This window comes from Neolamprologus multifasciatus, chromosome 17, assembly GCF_963576455.1.
Source record: "Neolamprologus multifasciatus chromosome 17, fNeoMul1.2, whole genome shotgun sequence".
NCBI classification, from domain to species: domain Eukaryota; kingdom Metazoa; phylum Chordata; class Actinopteri; order Cichliformes; family Cichlidae; genus Neolamprologus; species Neolamprologus multifasciatus.
This window is the reverse complement of record NC_140455.1, coordinates 4,082,986-4,102,490: the sequence shown is the minus strand read 5'-3', so window position 1 is coordinate 4,102,490 and position 19,505 is coordinate 4,082,986. Positions and strand designations below refer to the sequence as shown.

The window sequence follows — 19,505 nt, the reverse complement described above, 5'->3', positions numbered from 1 at the left end:
CCGGTACCGAAAAAAAAGAAGATTTATTCATAACACACGTGAAAAGACCCAGGAAAACCGAGTAAACGATAAAAACGATAACAAAATAACGCTGAAAACCGATAAAAACCCTGAAAACCATACATTTCCAACACGTTCTCACTCCCAAAGCGTAACATTTTAGGCTAGGTGACAAATCGTCAACATATTACGTTTTCGGCTACCCACCACGTTCCTAAATGACGACCTCGGAAAAATGAGGAAATATGAGAACCGTATGGACTCTATCTACACATGTTCGCTCTTTTTCTTCAAATCGCTTAGAAACACGCTATTTAACATAATTAAAGTCTTGGTTAAGGTCAGGAAAAAGGTTATGGTTAGGGCTAGGGATAAGGTTAGGTTTAGGGCTGGAATACAGGGCTGGAACGTCTATTACCGCGGGAGCGTCATTGCACTGGATTTTGGCCATAACCCGCCGCGTACCATAAGAACGCCGAAGGCCTCCTTTTGCGTTCCTCAGGAACGCCGCGGGACGTGACAAAACGTCGGCATGTTACGCCTCGGGAGTGAGAACGGGCTCACATTTCACACCTGAGCCTCAACTCTCGCGGCCCGGTACCAAACGACTCACGGACCGGTCCGAGGCCCGGGGGTTGGGGACCGCTGATATGGAGGATGTATTTAGTGGACATCTGATTGACAACTACTCTAAAACCAACTAAAGTCTTTACCGCTTCATACTGATTTAGGTTTTTATCCCCCAAAATGAATGCGAGCTTATCTATGAGTCTGGGTGACGGAAAATGAAACATAAAGTTTGTACTTTGTCACAGTCTATCGCTCAGGCTGAGACTGTGGTTGGATACAGAGCCACAAAGCAGCTGTGTGGTTGCCAAGTCAAGACCGCTTATGTCATCGGGGCTTTCAACTCTGTATAGAGTGAGATGGACTGAAGGCCGGTAACAGTCTGTGTGGAATTTCTTCCTCCTTCTGCACTTTTTCTGAGTGGCATTACTAATTGCCAAGAAGCAGGCTGTAGGTGTTGCCTTAAGGCCTCGTTATCTATATATAAAACTGGAGCCTTGGTGAATCTGACCTGCTCCACTCAGAGTGTGCAAGGAAGTGTCAGAAAGACAGACAAGCGAGAGCAGGAGGTGCAGCAACACACTCAGCGATGGGTGGGATGGATTTCTGTGAGTGTGTGAGCTGAGTTATATCATCTATGTGTGTCTGTAGGTAGCCAGTGAGGAGAGCGGCTGACTGATGACGGAGGCGCAGACCCCAGGCAGACAATGGCCTAGTATCTGTCTGCCATTTCGTCTTCATGCCCTCCCACCTGCTCCCTCATCATCCTCCCATGAGATGCACTTTTTCTCTCTTTCTCTGGCTTTGTTAAGCAGATTGGGTGTTCGTCATTACCGCGTCGCAGAGAGCGTCAAGCTTCTCCTCGTGTCATTTTGGCATTTATTTCTTAGAGCAGAAGAATGTGGTTAGAATTAGGCTTAACCTAAAGGTATGAGACAGGGTGGTGTAGGCTTTGAAACAGCAGGCAACGATGCAAGGCAGCTGTCACTTACTCCAATAGTCAAATGTGCACATTGTTTACCAAGATCTCAATATGCGCTGTTGTTACGTGTACAACAGAGACCTCCTGGCAACTAGGAACAACCAGTTAGCCTGTAAGTGACAAGTGTCGGCTTTGCAGACAACCCACAGCTCTGCAGCAGCCATCACTCACTCCCTGGATCGTCACACGCTGAAATGGAGCTAACCTTTCCATAAAAGATGGAGGAATGTGCATGTTATAAAACAAAGAAACAACAGGCATCTTTGTCATTTTAGGAGGGTTCTTTTGAATCGGAATACCTTCACTAATCTCGTGGAGTTTCTCTTCCCTGAACTATGAAATCCAAGTTTCTTTTATTCCCAGTGCTCCTGCTTTTAAACACCGGGAATGTTTTCAGTTTCAGCTTGGGAAACCTGTGCACAGTACTACTACGTTTTGCTTGACCTCGTGATAAAACGAGAGAGGCGGCTCTGCATGTGCACACACTCACACAAGCACATGTGCAGTTAAGCAGGCTCGAGCAGCTCACACATACTCTTCATTTTGCAGCACAGGGATAAAAGTTCACATTTTTCCATAACAAGCTAACTGTATCAGCTAATGGAAAAGTCTACAGACAGGGCAACGTTCATAATCACTATATCACATTTCCGTGGCGAGCGTTGTCGGCACACTCGTTTCAGACAATGACTCTAGTGACGGCACAGTACTGATGGGAGGAGAATTCAAGTTAGGAGATAATAAGAGAGCATCCGTGTGTGTAGGATTTGAACCCTGTGAAGATAAATATGGGCTGGAAATGCTCATTTCTAGTGCAACATGTAGCGAAGACACACAGATCATCTCCCGTGGTCACCAGAGCTCGAGTCATGACAAAAGCACAAGAGAGAGTGAGAGGTTTCTCAATGGAGCTGCACAAGCCAACTCCCTCTGGAACCTCGAAATTGTGTTGTAGTTATGTCATCATCAACATAATCTATGGCTTTGTTGTTTCTTTACATGTATTGACACTGATTTTCAATATTTAGCTGAACTTTTGACCATACAAACTCTTTCAACCTTGAATATGGGCCAGACCTTCAAGATTTTGCAATTGTTTTGGTGTGAATTAACCAAATCAGTCTACATTGTTGTTTTCTTTGGACGCTTGTTTATTGCTTGACAAACTTTCTCAAAACTAAAGAATTTTCCAGTAAAATATCTGCAGATGTTTTTTTATCAAGAAACATCAAAGTTCTCAAGAACTTTGGACGTGAGGTCAAGCTCGATGTGTTCGCACATCAAGCTCGATGTGTTCACAGCACAGATGTCAGATCCTCATCCAGGTGTTTTGATGGTAGAGAAATCACAAAAAAGTTCTCTACCATCTAATGCAAATGTGACATGTTGCTTCTTACTCATGTCCAGAAAAGTAAAGCTGATAGTTTACTTTAAAAGACGATGCCACGCGGAGCCACACGGTCAGGAGAGACATACCAAGCAAATGCTCGGAGAACTCCACGGCCCCTCACATCGATCCACTGTCAGGAAGTTTATAGACACAAACATGCTGGGCTACCACATGCTGCCAGAAAAGCTTCAGCGTAACTCGGCATTTGTTCTCCAAGCATCTTGAACTCTGCTACAGGAACAAAACACCATTCTTTCACTACGATCTCACGCCATCGTTTGGTGTTCAGAGTGCATCAGTGTAAAATCTCCCCTGTAAGATCCAACCCACCCTTACAACAAGATCCACAAACATTTTTTCGCTATATCATGTTGTGTTTGACATATTTATTATAATTTTTTATATATATTTATTATATCGTTTTATATCACATTTGATACTTTGGGCATTTTTGGCAACTTTTCTTAGCAACGTTAATTTTAGGCAAAAACGTTTTGTCCATAACATTTTGAAATTATGGCAAGTATTGATCATGTTGATGAGATAGAGGTCTATCATATATGATACAAAGGGCATTATAGAGTTAAACTACTGTAAAGCCAGTAGCATATGATTCACACTCAGCTAAAGGAGAATGATGCTTCCGTCCAATGGGGCAAAACGCCCCTGTACAGGATGAGAGCTCGTTGCTTACAGGTTAAAGTTTCAGGTTCTTCAGTGTTTTCTGTGTGAGTTACAAAATGCTGCTGGTGACTTTGCTCAGTTTTGTCTTATAGTATATCAAGACATGAAGTGGATAATGAAAGCACTCCCTGATGCAGACATAGCACACTGCTATAACAGCTAATGAACAACTTCAGGAACCCAGAATTTGGCTTAATTTTCTTTACATTGGACTTACTGTCTGTAGTAATGCAATGCAATGGAGAGGTGTTTACCAGCAAAGCAGACGTGTTAAACAGCTCAGTCACTCTGCAACAACAAAGCTGCATCACAGCAACATTTCAGTAGTTGCCAATTATATTTCAATCTGTTTACTGGAGTTAACATTAGGAAACGGTGGTTATGCACAGAAAACATACTAATAAAATCACTTGGGCAAACACTGACACTGTGGTTGCATGCAGTCATTATAACCCCCAATGTTTTGCTTTCACTTTCCTGATGCCAATGCTAATGTCACCATAACGCCCCCCCCCCCCCCCCCCCCATCACCCCACATCCTCCTTACATTGTGCTAAGATGTTTATTAGTTTGATTTTGTCAGATCCACCCCACGACCATTACCTCCAGTTTCAAAAAGCAAAGATGGAAGTCTTCAGTAATCAGACTTGACACATAACTGTCTTTTGTGCCAGTGCTTCTACTGAAAGTAAGGGCGATGCTGCCCTTACTTTCAGTACAGGCCACAATATATTTAGTTCTTAAGACGTGTCTATTTACAAAGCATGAAGAGTGCATCTGGAGGTCTCTGAAACACAGGTGCTCTGGACCTGGGAAAGATGACAAATGAGAGCAGCAGTCTGGACTATCATACATTTCTCGGTCAATGCACTTGTAAGAAATGGGGAGTAAAATGTCTCTTAGAAGCACTTCATTTGACACAGTTTTTCATGATGTTTCACTACACTGCTGAGTGATCATTCGCTGATATGGAGTGATGCTGATAATAAAGACACAGAGATGACCTTAGAGGAGAGCAAGCACAGAGACTCTGCTGCTTCCAGGTGCTTCCAGGAATAGCAGAGCCACTAATGGTGCTGGCCAGCAAAGTGGGCTGTAATGCCTGTTGATGGAAAACACAGCCGGCCAATTACAGCGACCATATCTAATCACCAGGGTCAAGGGTCAACTCCCATCCACCATCTGTCTTCATTTGGCGTCTCTGTCATGAGCTGTTGCTTCATTGCCAGTGAAGAGTTTAAAAGACCTGAATGTACAGTCATGAGGGAGGACAGTGCATGACACGTACGCAGTGATGTCCCAGCTGACATCCAAGGTCCATCCATAGTGCACGTCACAAACATGCTCACACTGATGCAAAGGCATCTGTGCAAAGTGATGGAATAAAAAGTGGCTGATGGGACAGATCTGCTCAGACAGCAACATTATGGAGGGAAATAATAACCTTGAAAAGTCTGGACCCTCCTGCCGTCTCCTCTCAGAGGAGAGAGAGAAGTTGTTGTCATTCAGCACACATCGTTTAGAACGACTGAGTGTCAAGTGTAATAAATCACCCTGTCTGTGCAAACAGAAACAGAGACAGATCCGCGTGTATTCTGAGACATCAGTGTGCACAGGCAGTAATTATGCATGTCTAAAGGGTCAGTTCATCCAAAAATGACATCATTGTGAGATAAGAGCACATGCTGATAGTAGAGAAAGAGTTCATGGAAAGACCAAACGGGAAGTTGTTGTTGTTGTGCTTTAAACTCACTGCAAAAAGTGGAAGATGTTCTACTGACAGTAGATGTTGTAGCATTTTATTTTAAAAAGTTAAGCTAGCTCTTGTGGATTAATAATAATCCACAAGATTATTATTAATCCACACGGGGGATTCCCATGATGCATTGAGTTTTTCCTTTCCAGTCACCTTTCTCACTCACTATGTGTTAACAGACCTCTCTGCATTGAATCATATCTGTTATTAACCTCTGTCTCTCTTCCACAGCATGTCTTTATCCTGTCTTCCTTCTCTCACCATCAACTAATCACAGCAGATGGCCCCGCCCCTCCCTGAGCCTGGTTCTGCTGGAGGTTTCTTCCTGTTAAAAGGGAGTTTTTCCTTCCCACTGTTGCCAAAGTGCTGCTCATAGGGGGTCATATGATTGTTGGGTTTTTCTCTGTATCTATGAAGCGCCTTGAGGCGACTTTTGTTGTGATTTGGCGCTATATAAATAAAATTGAATTGAATTGAATAATAATTCTCCTCTATATGTACTGCATCACATCCTGTCTGGGAACTGTTGGATTTGAACTAAATATTAAAGTTTCTATTTGAAGTTTGAAAAACCCCACAAAGCCATAAAGACAAAGAGTTTCTCCAACTAGAGATTAGAGGGTTTTTCCACAGCATTCCTTGGATGCATTATTTTTTCAGTCAGTCACTTCTCAATGGAATTTCACATAATGTTAGCTAGCTAGTAGCGAACAGAGCTAGCAGGCGTCTAACAAGAGAAGTTAAAAAAGAAAAGAAAACTGAAAACACAAAGACAGGACCGATGTTACAGAATAACTGCCTATTGAAAACCCATGAAAAATGTCCACACTATTGTCAGGTCCAAGAACAACTATTACCAGTGACACTGAGGACCTGAATGAAAACAAGCTGATTAGACCTGGTTTACATAATCTAGTTAAAGTGGCTAACTCAGTGAGTTACAGATCAGCCACAGCGATCCTGTCATGTTCCTAGACTCTAGTTCTGATTGGTGAATTATCATTGCTGTTGGGACTGATGACTATTTCATAGTCAGCTGAAAATGTCATTTATTATAACCAGATCTGAGGCAATAAAACAGGAAATATAAATATACTTGGCTTAAATTAAACCAGTGTGGGAAAGATTAGATGATCACAGTGGTCGTGTGAGCACGTTTAAATAAATGTGTGACAGCCTAGACCTAACAGAGGGTGAGAGATGGAGAAAGTGTATCTGTGCAGTCGGCTGTGGCTCCAGCTGTGGTGTGCTTTCAGGCAGGAGTGGAGGTGTGAGCGCACAGCCGGGTGCTGCCCCCTTCTCACCCCGACACCCTCAATAAGTCCGCTTTCTCTCTGTTAATTAGGAGAACCCTGTGGGTGTAGGGTGTGGGGGTTGTGAAACAGCTGTCCATCCTGCGGTTGCATCAGAGGCCCAGTTCATGCATTCACATCTAAGCAAATTCACAATCATTATGATGAACATCCTATCCTTCATGTGAGGAGAGTATACTCTGACACAGCCATCAGAAAGTCAGAAGCAACCAAGTATTTTAGTCTTCTTTCAAAGACTTTCAAAGATTTGCTGTGCTATTAGAAAGGTTTGTATACTTTCATCATTGCCATAGTCCCTCTGTGATCAGCGTAGAATGAGCCTGTTCCCCTCCTGCTGCAGGTTAGTGCGACACTTCTGCTCTCAGCAGATCTCCAAAGCAGAAGACAATGGAGTTGTTATACATCTTACAGCAAGGAAACGTCTTTGACAAATCAGTGGAATAGCCTCAAACACTTTCACAATGGAAACCTGCTACCCAGTTAGCAGGAACTGACTTTAAAAATAAAGTTATAAAATTATCAAATGGAAAATTGTCATTCTTGAAAACAAAAAAGTAAAATGAATCACCAAATTTGCTCGAAGAACTGTTAATAACCTAACAACCTGCCCAAGTGGAACCAGCTTCCAGTTTGGATTCAGGAGACAGACACTATCTCTACTTTCAAGATTAGGCTTCAAACTTTCCTTTTTGCTAAAGCATATAGTTAGGGCTGGACCAGGTGACCCTGAATCCTCCCTTAGTTATGCTGCAATAGATGTAGGCTGCTGGGGATTCCCATGATGCATTGGTTCTTCTTCAGTCACTATGTGCTAACAGACCTCTCTGCACTGAATCATGCTTGTGATTAATCTCTGTCTCTCTTCCACAGCATGTCTTTATCCTGTCTTCCTTCTCTCACCCCAACCAATCACAGCAGATGGCCCCGCCCCTCCCTGAGCCTGGTTCTGCTGGAGGTTTCTTCCTGTTAAAATGGAGTTTTTCCTTCCCACTGTCACCAAAGTGCTGCTTATAGGGGGTCATGTGATTGTTGGGTTTTTCTCTGTATCTATGAAGCGCCTTGAGGCGACTTTTGTTGTGATTTGGCGCTATATAAATAAAATTGAATTGAATTGAATTGAATTGAAAGTGAGTCTCTGTGTGAGAAACACCAGACTGGCTGCATTGTACACCTTTGTATAAGAGTCATAGTTCAATTAGCACCGCCTGTCAGATGCTCATATTAGAAACCACCATGCACCACCACCCCCACACCTTTTAGATATCAAATAGCGGCCATTATTCAAACCAAGTGTTTTACTCTTCCTTCAAAGACGTGTTACTGCTAGAAAAGTTTGTTTTTAGGTTGTGATCCAACACTATCAACGTCTCCATGAAGAGGTTGTTTCAAGCTATTGCTCGATCTGCCAAGCATTTTGTTTAAAGCACACTAAGGACTTAAAGCTGTTTGCTTCTGGATGTGATCTCACTCTCAAACAGAAGTAACATGAAGATGTGCTTTGCGTTCATATTCTATAACAACTGGTACATTCCTGTGTAAATCCCAGATTGTGCTTTCACTGGGATGAACCGAAGGAAACGTAGCACTCACCCTCGCACTGTTTTCCATCTCCCTTGTATCCAGGCTTGCAGATGCAGTTGTAGGATTTGGCTGTGTTCTGGCAGAGGGCGTCGATGTGGCAGTCATCTGAGTCCTCTGCGCACTCGTCTACATCTGCACAAACACAAAACATCAACGCCTAATTAGACGCGAGTCCCTCGATCAATGAACTCCACGGTGTTGCATGTGATAACTGACATATTGTTGTGATGTCATCACTTTACACATGTGAGCTAACTTAACAATTACAGAAGGTTTTTGTATTTCCTTTGTTTGTTTGTTTGTTTGTTTGTTTGTTTGTTTGTTTGTTTGTTTGTTTGTTTGTTTGTCCCGTTTGGTTCTTTAGCCGTCAGAATTGTTGTCTGAAGGACAACTAAGATACCCGACAGATTTACTTTATCAATCATCATCATGATATTGATGTGATAGTGGTTAAAAGAGTCATTGAGGCTGTTATGAAACCGTTTACATACATCTGTAATTTATCATTTCAAACTGGTCGATTTCCAGACAGAATGAAAATAGCAAAAGTTATTCTATACAAATCTGGAAACAAACACCATTTCACAAACTACAGGCCGGTCTCTTTACTGCCTCAATTCTCAAAAGTTCTTGAAAAACTGTTTAAAAACTGACTGGAAAAATTTATATATAAACATAAACGACTCACTGAGAGTCAGTACGGGTTCAGATCAAGCAGATCAACATCATCTATTAGATTCAATAGAATACATCACAAATACCACAGACAAAAAGCAATATGTGTCTGGGTTATTCAGAGACTTGACAAAGGCATTTGACGCTATAGATCCTGATATATTAATAAGAAAACTGGAACATTATGGTGTCAGAGGGGTCGCTTTAGATTGGGTCCGGAGTTATTTAAGTGACAGGAAGCAGTTTGTGAAAATAAATGGTGGTTGCTCCTTACGTATGGACATTGCTTGTGGTGTACCCCAAGGGTCAGTTTTGGGTCCAAAATTCTTCAACTTGTACATTAACGACTCTGTAAAGTGTCCAAAGCATTAAAAATGTTTCTCTTTGCTGACGATACAAACATCTTCTGCTCTGGTGATGATCTGCAGAATTTATTGGAGGATATATGAAATTAAATACAAATGCAAAGATTCAAATAAATGGTGTTGATATTGAAAGAGTCAGTGAAAATAAATTTCTGGGGGTAATAACAGATGAAAAACTTAACTGAGAGCTCACATAAGATATATTCATTCAATAGTATCATGTAGCATTGCAACACTAAACAAGGCAAAACAGGTATTCGACAGAACATCACTTCATATTCTCTACTGTTCACTGGTTTCACCATACTTAAGCTATTGTGCAGAGGTCTGGGGCAACAACTATAAAACCACATTACATCCACTTCAAAAAAAAGCAGTTCGAATCATCCACAGTTCAGGTTACAGGAACGTACAAACTCACTATTTTTACAGTCGATCTAGTGAAATTCCAAACAGCACAAATTCTATTCAAAGCAAAAAATAAAGAACTGCCAGGAAATATTCAGAGTATGTTTCTTTTGAAAGAAGGAAGTTATAATTTAAGGGTTTTTGTAACTTCAAAACAATGAAGGTACGTACTACAAGAAAATGTTTCTGTTCATGGAGTGAAACTGTGGAACAGTCTGAATATGGAGTTAAAGCAACGTCCAAACATAAAACTGTTCAATAAGAGTTTAAAAATATGATCTCCTCGAACTATAAAGAAAAGGAAAATATTTAAATTAAGTGAATGTCTCTATTTAAAAAAAAAACCTCATGATGTGATATTATAGGATATAGTATATCAGAAATCTGTTCACTGTTTTTATTACAAATTATATCAGTAAGGAAGCAACTAAATATTAACTGATCATTTATGGCAAAGGGGTGGGATTAAATAAGTGTTTACTTCTTCCCTTTCAACATGTATAGTATTTTTTTCTCTCTTATGTTCTTTTCTAAATGTACTTGTATATTGTTCACATGTTGAAATAAATTACCAATCAATCGATCAATCAAATGGATCATCATCATGCCATATTGGTCCAATTGATCGACCATTGTTGTTATTTATTTTATTTTCAGTTGTTACAGACGGGACAGACATGGCTGTGGGACAGGAAAGGGAGACAGAAAAAGAGAGGGGAAGAGGGACAGTGAGAAAGGAAGCTTAAAAAGAGAAAGAAAAAAAACTCCCGGATCACCTGTTGAGAGAAAAAAAAGAGAAAACGAGCAAAAAAAAGAGAGATTCAGAAAAGGATGCTTTGGCTTGTTTAATTACAAAGTGTGCCCAGCAGGGGGCTCTGACTGTATTGTTCTCAGCACTGTCTGCAGTACATGTAGCAGAGCACATGTCAGAGAGCCCAGAGATAATAAAATCATTGGAGAAATAAATTAAGTTATTTAAATATAAACCAGTTGTTAATGAACACGCAGCATCAGTTTGATGTTAATATTCCCACTGACACATTTGGGTTCTTCATATTCTTCTTTCAAACGAGCAGTGACTGCTGTTGAATATGAACAATAAGAGAATTGATGAGTGAAACTAGCTACTTCACGTGAACACAGAGTGGCCAAGCGTGGAAACAGGTTGAGGTTCAAGCACCCACTGATAACTCCGATGAAACACACTGATTTAATCCTGTAACAGTGTAACAATGTTCCAGCACTCAACTTCCACGTTTCCACACAGTCTGTGAACTTCATTTAAGGAATGCTTTCCGTTCTTGGTCTAAGCAACAAAACTTGAAACTGCAACCAGTGAAAGTCCTTCATTTATAATTTTACCAATGTGGAAGTTTCATCATGAAAAAATGAATTAAAGTATTAAAAGTTAAAGTTCTCTATGTAGAAAAGCACTTTGATGACATTATTTTCACTCATGCATTACTGTCAGGATTCATTCAGCTGTTAGTTTTTTATATTTCATATCTAACTGCGTGTATCTACTCACTAAGATTGCTTTGGTTTATCTGGGCCCAGATTGTCTGTGCAGAGGAGCTACGAGCTCAGTGAACTGTTCTAGGGGAATACTGTCTCGTGACTTCCAGGATGGGGTTTTACCCTGATGTGTTGTTGCAATGGTAATCCTGCTCAGCATGAGAGGAAACGTCATTTGTTGTATGAGTTCAGGAACCAGTGAATATATATATATATATATATATATATATATATATATATATATATAAGTACCAGTCCATTTACCATTTACTGAGGTGTTTCCAAGACAACCAGGAGACATAATCTCTCCTGTGTCTGCTCCAAGGTCTCCTCACCAACAGCTCACCTTAAACTCCAGCAGGCATCCTAATCAGATGCCCCGACCAATGTTGAGGACATATGTAACTCAAACTTCTACTTAAAAACCCGGGTAACTGTACTCAGGCTCTGTTCTGTCACAGCTTGTGTTGTATAAAGGTCAAGTACCCACGAACTCGAGAAAATATTGTGAGAACCATCAAATTAATAAAAGCAAATGAAAGACGTGTAATTACTCGTCCATCATGTCATCATTTGTGTTATTAGACACACTTTTGTTAGACAATAAGAAAAGTGAAAACAGTTTGAGATATTATAACCCAGACTCGTCTGTTCGATGGATCAAAGTGTGAGAGAAAAGCTTGTAAAGCTTCAGGTTCAACCCAATGATGCGTGCTGCCTTATTCAGCTTTAATGTGACTAATTTGGCTCTTTTGCTGTTTTAAATCGTTCATTTTACCTTTTGTTTTGCTTGAGAGTGTGACAGTGAAGGAGAGCTCTCCCGTCATGGTGCAGCTGCAGATGACATGCAGAGAGCAAAGGGCTTAACAGCTCTTCAATTGATCAAGTTATTGATAGAGGAGCTGGTCACATCTGGGCCTCAATCCAAGGGCAAAGGGCCAGCTTATTACAGAGGGAATAAACACACACATTCACACAAGGGGGGACTCACAAACAGAGAGATTTGTTGGATCTACTGTCAGATCCTTCACCATCACCACAGAGCTGCTTTCCTCGTCCTCCGCGTCCACCACAATACAAAAGGCCAAGGTGGAGGCTAGCTACAGGCGATGAATGCACCTTAAAAGGGATTTTCCAATAAATAATTTCCCAATGAAAAGAAAAAAAAGTTTGGACCTAATTTGTGTAGAAGTGAGAAAGAGAAAACTAAAAAGGGGTCTGAGGGTTTCAGCTAGATCATTGGAGGGGGGCATTTTAGGAGTGTGTCTGCGCTGCCTGCATCGTGGTTCGCTGTCTCAGTAACCTCACCCTGTTCCCAGAGGTGAGAGTCTTAACAATGTGCTCCTGCTGCTGCTGCTACAGGCTCGTTATTGGCGCCTGCTGCCTGCCTGTTCCTCCTGGGACTTCTGAAGGTCCTCCTGTCACCTTCACCAGCCCTCCTCACCCCACATTTACACACACACACACGCACACGCACACACCTTCCTCCTCGTCCCCTCCTCCAGCTCTGGAAAGGACACCAAAGCCGAGATGCTACGTTTCGGTAAATGACTTGCGCCGTCTCACCCCCTCAGTGAAATCCTGAAAACAGGCAGCGCTCTCACTCCAAATCAAAGCAAACGAGAGCCCCGACCATAGATCAAGCTGTGGTTTCCGACTGAAACTGACCTTTGCGCGCAGGAAACAGAAGTTCCGGTGAAGTCTGGGAGACCACTAAACGCAATTGCGCGTCACAAATGCCGCACAGAGGGAAAACGGTGATGTAAAGCAGAGGTCCTGCCAAAGTGGTGTCACTTAGCTTAATAGATCAAGTATGCTTTTATGAAACGCCCAAGTTAAATTCACACGGAGCGAAAATAGTGCGCAAAAAGTGTAGTTTTTGCATCAACGCAGCGCTGTTATATCACATGAAAACAAGTGCCATGTAATGTCATTGCTGTGTTAATACACAATGCGATTGTAATTAAAAGGTAAGTTTAAAGACGTCGGGATATTTGAAAGATTGTTTTAAAGTCTCCAGCGACAATATTCCAAGTAGGTTTTCACTCATCATTTCCTCATCGGAGCCGGCAAGACAGAAGCCACCACAAAAGTACTAATGGTTGACAACAAAGCAAGACAGAGAGGAAAGGGGAGCGCTTACCTGCCGGTCCGGCATTCCCCATCACCCCGCAAGTATTTATGAGGAGGATGAACAAACAAAAGTCCCGAGAAAAACAAGCGCTCCCCATGCTGACAGACGGTGTGAGGATTCAGCACGGCTTTTCTGGGGGTTTGGACTGGACTGAGTGGTGTGTGTGTGTGTGTGTGTGTGTGTGTGTGTGTGTGTGTGTGTGTGTGTGTGTGACAGGAGAGGAGGAGGACCGCTTTCAGTGGACTGGCAGTGCAAGAGAAGAGAGGGGGGGGGGAGAGAGAGAGACGGGGAGGGGTGGTGGTGGGGATCCTAGCTTTCTGATTGGCCGGTGTATGCCGGTAAGAACGAGAGAGAGAGAGAGAGAGAGAGAGAGAGAGAGAGTGGGCGACTACAGAGTGGCTACGACAGCGTGATGGAGGTACTCGGGCTCTTTTCAAGCTCAAAGCTCTCCGATAAAAACATCATTGTGAAAAATGACCAAAAAGACCCCCAAGACATTCCAGGAGCTGGTTTTTTATTTTGAAGTATTTATTTAAGTTTTCCTGTGTGGAATCACTTGTATAGTAACCTCTCCAGATCTCTTTATACGACTAAAACAGTAAAACAGTAAGGCATTAGTGTGGATATAGCATGAGGCTGTGCAGAGGGAAAGGTACTTTTTGATCAGAACCCACGCACATGACATACAACAAATACCGATGGCAAAAGTCAAACGCGCTGTGAGCCACTAAAAGCTTTCGATACAGAGAGTCCTGTCAGCGCGCATGCAGCGATTTCCTTTGAGCAATCCTGATGTTTCCATAGAAAAAGGAGGTTATGAGTAAGAGCAATCTATTTACATGTGTACAAATGTTACTGGGTTCAGTGGAAGCAGCATAAATCTTTGTTTAAAATGCACGTCAGACTGCGTTTCTTGCTTGGGTCCGATACATACAGTGGGGCAAAAAAGTATTTAGTCAGCCACCGATTGTGCAAGTTCCCCCACTTAAAATGATGACAGAGGTCAGTAATTTGCACCAGAGGTACACTTCAACTGTGAGAGACAGAATGTGAAAAAAAAAATCCATGAATTCACATGGTAGGATTTGTAAAGAATTTATTCGTAAATCAGGGTGGAAAATAAGTATTTGGTCACCTCAAACAAGGAAAATCCCTGGCTCTCACAGACCTGTAACGTCTTCTGTAAGAAGCTTTTCTGTCCCCCACTCGTTACCTGTATGAATGGCACCTGTTTGACCTCATCATCTGTATAAAAGACACCTGTCCACAGCCTCAACCAGTCAGACTCCAAACTCCGCCATGGCCAAGACCAAAGAGCTTTCGAAGGACACCAGGAAAAGAATTGTAGACCTGCACCAGACTGGGAAGAGTGAATCTACAATAGGCAAGCAGCTTGGTGTGAAAAAATCAACTGTGGGAGCAATCATCAGAAAATGGAAGACATACAAGACCACTGATAATCTCCCTCGATCTGGGGCTCCACGCAAGATCTCATCCCGTGGGGTCAAAATGATCATGAGAACGGTGAGCAAAGATCCCAGAACCACACGGGGGGACCTGGTGAATGACCTGCAGAGAGCTGGGACCAAAGTAACAAAGGTCACCATCAGTAACACACTACAACGGCAGGGAATCAAATCCCGCAGTGCCAGACGTGTTCCGCTGCTGAAGCCAGTGCATGTCCAGGCCCGTCTGAAGTTTGCCAGAGAGCACATGGATGATACAGCAGAGGATTGGGAGAATGTCATGTGGTCAGATGAAACCAAAGTAGAACTTTTTGGTATAAACTCAACTCGTCGTGTTTGGAGGAAGAAGAATACTGAGTTGCATCCCAAGAACACCATACCTACTGTGAAGCATGGGGGTGGAAACATCATGCTATGGGGCTGTTTTTCTGCCAAGGGGACAGGACGACTGATCCGTGTTAAGGACAGAATGAATGGGGCCAAGTATCGTGAGATTTTGAGCCAAAACCTCCTTCCATCAGTGAGAACTTTGAAGATGAAACGAGGCTGGGTCTTCCAACATGACAATGGTCCAAAACACACCGCCCGGGCAACAAAGGAGTGGCTCCGTAAGAAGCATTTGAAAGTCCTGGAGTGGCCTAGCCAGTCTCCAGACCTCAACCCCATAGAAAATCTGTGGCGGGAGTTGAAAGTCCGTGTTGCTCGGCGACAGCCCCAAAACATCACTGCTCTTGAGAAGATCTGCATGGAGGAATGGGCCAAAATACCAGCTACTGTGTGTGCAAACCTGGTAAAGACCTATAGTAAACGTTTGACCTCTGTTATTGCCAACAAAGGTTATGTTACAAAGTATTGAGTTGTATTTTTGTTATTGACCAAATACTTATTTTCCACCCTGATTTACGAATAAATTCTTTACAAATCCTACCATGTGAATTCATGGATTTTTTTTTCACATTCTGTCTCTCACAGTTGAAGTGTACCTCTGGTGCAAATTACTGACCTCTGTCATCATTTTAAGTGGGGGAACTTGCACAATCGGTGGCTGACTAAATACTTTTTTGCCCCACTGTAGACTGTATATAAAAGATGAACACAGTCACTCACTGGTTACTGATATTTTTAAAAATCACTATTGTTTGCTCTGTGCCATCACAGCGTCGTGAGCAGAGGCTGGCTTTGAGACCGAGGGGCACTGTATGCTCACATGGTAGTGAGCTGTAGTCCTCTAATGAACAAAACTCTTACAAACTAAACATCGTGCTATATATAACCCCCCCCCCCCCCCACACACACACACACACACACACACACACACACACACACCAGACTATTGAATTATTTGTGTGCAATGATTTTTAGCGAGAATGCAGGCTTACGCAGCTTCCTCATTAATCTTTCAGACATCTTTTACACACAGCCAAGACCTGGTGATCCTTGCCTGGATCCAGATCTTTGAATCCATCCACCCTCTAGTGGCTGATGACAGGAAACACAATTCCATCCTCCTAGAAACCGTCACGCTGAGGATTCAAACTGAGTGCACTTAAAGCACTTTCTGATTGCTGGTCGGTACCAGATTGGTGGTTTGCTGGTCACATGGTTTCAGAACAAACCAGATCAAGAACTTGGTGTAAGGTGTGGTGAAGTTTAATGCGTTCATTTTTATTTTTAAGGGCTTTATTGGCATGGATGTTTACATAAACAAATATCCAGAACATACAATAAACAGTAACAGCAATATAAATCTTTTCCTTCTTCTTCTCTTGGCAGCTCCCTTTGTTTTCAGCCGATCACCTGCCTCCATCTCACCCTCTTGCTCAACATGCCTACATCCATGAACCCTGGTGTGGGTGTGTTTTCCTTTATCTCCCCGAGGTTTACAGTCTGGGAAATTACCTGTAATTTGAATCTTTTAGGATGACAGTGTTTCTCATTCCTTGCACATTGATATGCTTTCTGAACTGTAACCGGCGTGACTTTGGAGCTTTCATGGATTAGGAGGACACCTAGTGGCCTGATGTCAAGAGGCTAAGGAGTAGCAAACTAGGAAACAGACCTTTGGGGGAAATTGAGTATGTAGTCATTTGACTGAGAGGAAAAGCTGAATGAAAAGAAATGCAGGGAGAGAAGGAGGTTCCTTTCTTGTGACAAAATATTCCACATGTTATGAAGGGTCAGATATGGCCTGGCTTCTCTTTTTGTTAGATATATCCAGATAGAAGGACTACAGTTCATAACACTGTAAACATACATATGTGAAAATGAAATTATTTTTGTCAGACATATAGGCTTCACCTGTTGCGCCAGTGTCCAGCAGCCTCGCCTCTGTCAGTGCGCCCCAGGGTGGCTGTGGCTACAATGTAGCTGCCATCACCAGTGTGTGAATGTGTGGATGACTGAATATGTAAAGCACTTTGGGGTCCTTAGGGACTAGTAAAGCGCTTTACAAATGCAGACCATTTACCATTTATCAGTTCAAAAAGTTATTTAATGCTGCTGTGTGCCTTACAGGTGTATTAGTGATGTGTTCAATGTTGGTCTGTTTAGCCTCTATATGAAAGTCGGCTACGGGAAGATGATCCTCTCTTTCTGCTGGACACCAAATTTAGCTTTTCTTTGCTCAGAATAAATTTCTCTTCAAAATGCAACACTTGCACCTGCAATTTTTTTTACATGTGCTCAGAATAGTGGCACAAAAATAACGCCATACCCAGAGCCCCGAGTGGTTATAGAAGCTGTATCCCAATTCAGGGTCTGCAGCCTTAAAGGCCACATTTTAAGGCCGATTACATCACAGCGACGCGACGAAGGCTGTCCCAATTCAAAGGCTGCTCGAAATGCGGCCCTCGAATGCCTCCTTCATTTCCCTGAATTTTAAGGTAGGTGTAGACCTCGTGGCCCAACATATCCCAGACTTCTTAGTTTAGTTTGCCGAATAAAAAGTGGCGGAAGCGGAGCGGCCAAAGAGTGAACTGTCAAAAGTAAGTACTGAATATGACGTCACTTATTCATGTGCAAATGTTTAATAACAAGTCTAAGGAGCTTGCAAAAAAAGCGTCTGGACTTCTTTAAGTTGCTTGAAGACGTTTCACCTTCATCCGAGAAGCTTCTTCAGTTCTAAGGTCAAATGGTGGAGAGTCCCAGATTTAAACCTAGTGGGAGTTTCCCCCCACAGAGGGACAAAACGACCCCCTGATGATCCTCTAGGTGTGGAACTGGGTGTGGGTCCCAATCAGCCAGAGTTTCAGGTGAGCTCATTGTGAAACCTGGCCCCACCTTATCATGTGATTTCCTGAGCTCAGGTGGCCCAGGATGTGAGTGGGCCTTAAGGCGTCTGGGGAGGGATCTCAAAACTGGATTATAGATGGCAGACAGTTGGTGTCGTAAACCACCGCCTCTGTTCAAAGGTGGTCGCTCACAGTGGACATAGATGCTTCTTTCACTCCTCTTTCAAACCATCTGTCCTCTCTGTCCAAAATGTGAACATTGGCATCCTCGAAAGAGTGACCTTTGACCTTTAGATGCAGATGGACAGCTGAATCTTGTCTTGTGGAGGTGGCTCTTCTATGTTGTGCCATGTGCTTGTGAAGTGGCTGTTTGGTCTCTCCGATGTAGAGGTCTGGGCAGTAGCGGTTTTAGATACGGGCGACACGGGCGGTTGCCCGGGGCGGCATCGTGGTGGGGGGCGGCATCACGGGCATCGGCAAAAAAAAAAAAATGCTCGTACTCATGCTGCCCCGACGTCAGCCAGCGCATATTGGGAATGGCATAGACAACGATCGGTTTTCTATCGCCCATTTGCTGGGAGTAAGGGCGCCCTTCGTTTGCTAGGTGCGCCTGCTACTTGCGGCGCAGAGAGGAGACGGCGGGGCGGCGGGGGATTCTCTGGCTGGCTGGAGCAGCATCTAATAACCAACCAACAAACACAAAAACACCAGACATTATAATAGAGACTTATAATTTGCACCAATGTTTTATCGAAATTCTATACGTTCACAGTGAGCGAGAGCCCTCAGTGCGCCTGCTTGCTGCTGAAGTCAAAGTAAACTTTATTGTCATCTCCGCTACATACAGTCCAGTTTATAGAGAGACGAGACGACGAGGCTCCAGTTACAGCAGTGGAAGTAAACAAACAGTATATATAAGAAGAGTAAGAAAATAAATATACACTTTAGGACTCGGGGTAAAGGGATCAATAACAATTTAAAATTTATAATTTACAGTTTGATGATTTAAAGTCACACACACAACCTGTCGAAAGGGGAGGGGGGGGGCTGCTTCCAAATAGAGCACATTTCAGTTATAATGATGTGAATCCAAGCCCATTATGGATTCATGATTTGAATCCTGGGTTGTGTATCTCAGAAATACACCTTAGACAAATCGAATCTGTGAACTAAGGTGTAGGTGTGTTAGATCATGTTGTGGTGATTGAGCGATGGCTGTTCATACTGTGCAAAATTAAAACCAATGGAAGATGGACAAGAAAAGTTCAAAGCCATCAGGTGCTCAGTTTAGAAAAAAGAGAAAAGAAGAGGAGAAACGAAAGATACAGGTAAGCAGATGTGTGATTGGATAATGGCAGGTCATCCTGAAACAATCAGAATCAGAATACTTTATTAATCCCTAAGGAAATAATGTGAGTTACAGTTGCTCCAAGAAAAAA

General features: G+C 42.7%; 1 protein-coding gene across 6 annotated transcripts in view; it reads right to left on the bottom strand.

The window, feature by feature from the left end:
• The window catches only part of scube1 (signal peptide, CUB domain, EGF-like 1), a 124,426-nt gene extending 110,820 nt beyond the window's left edge, over positions 1 to 13,606 (bottom strand). For 3 of the 6 annotated variants that reach the window (XM_085138952.1, XM_085138954.1, XM_085138957.1), the window contains exons 1-2: positions 13,380 to 13,605; positions 8,283 to 8,405 (exon numbers count right to left, since the gene is read on the bottom strand). In XM_085138952.1, the coding sequence (XP_084995078.1) occupies positions 8,283 to 8,405; positions 13,380 to 13,467 (211 nt within the window). In that variant the 5' untranslated portion in view covers positions 13,468 to 13,605. Of the gene's footprint in view, positions 1 to 8,282; positions 8,406 to 13,379 lie in introns of all 6 variants that reach the window. The other 3 variants (XM_085138955.1, XM_085138956.1, XM_085138953.1) reach the window with 2 other exon arrangements.
• Positions 13,607 to 19,505: the final 5,899 nt, after the last annotated feature.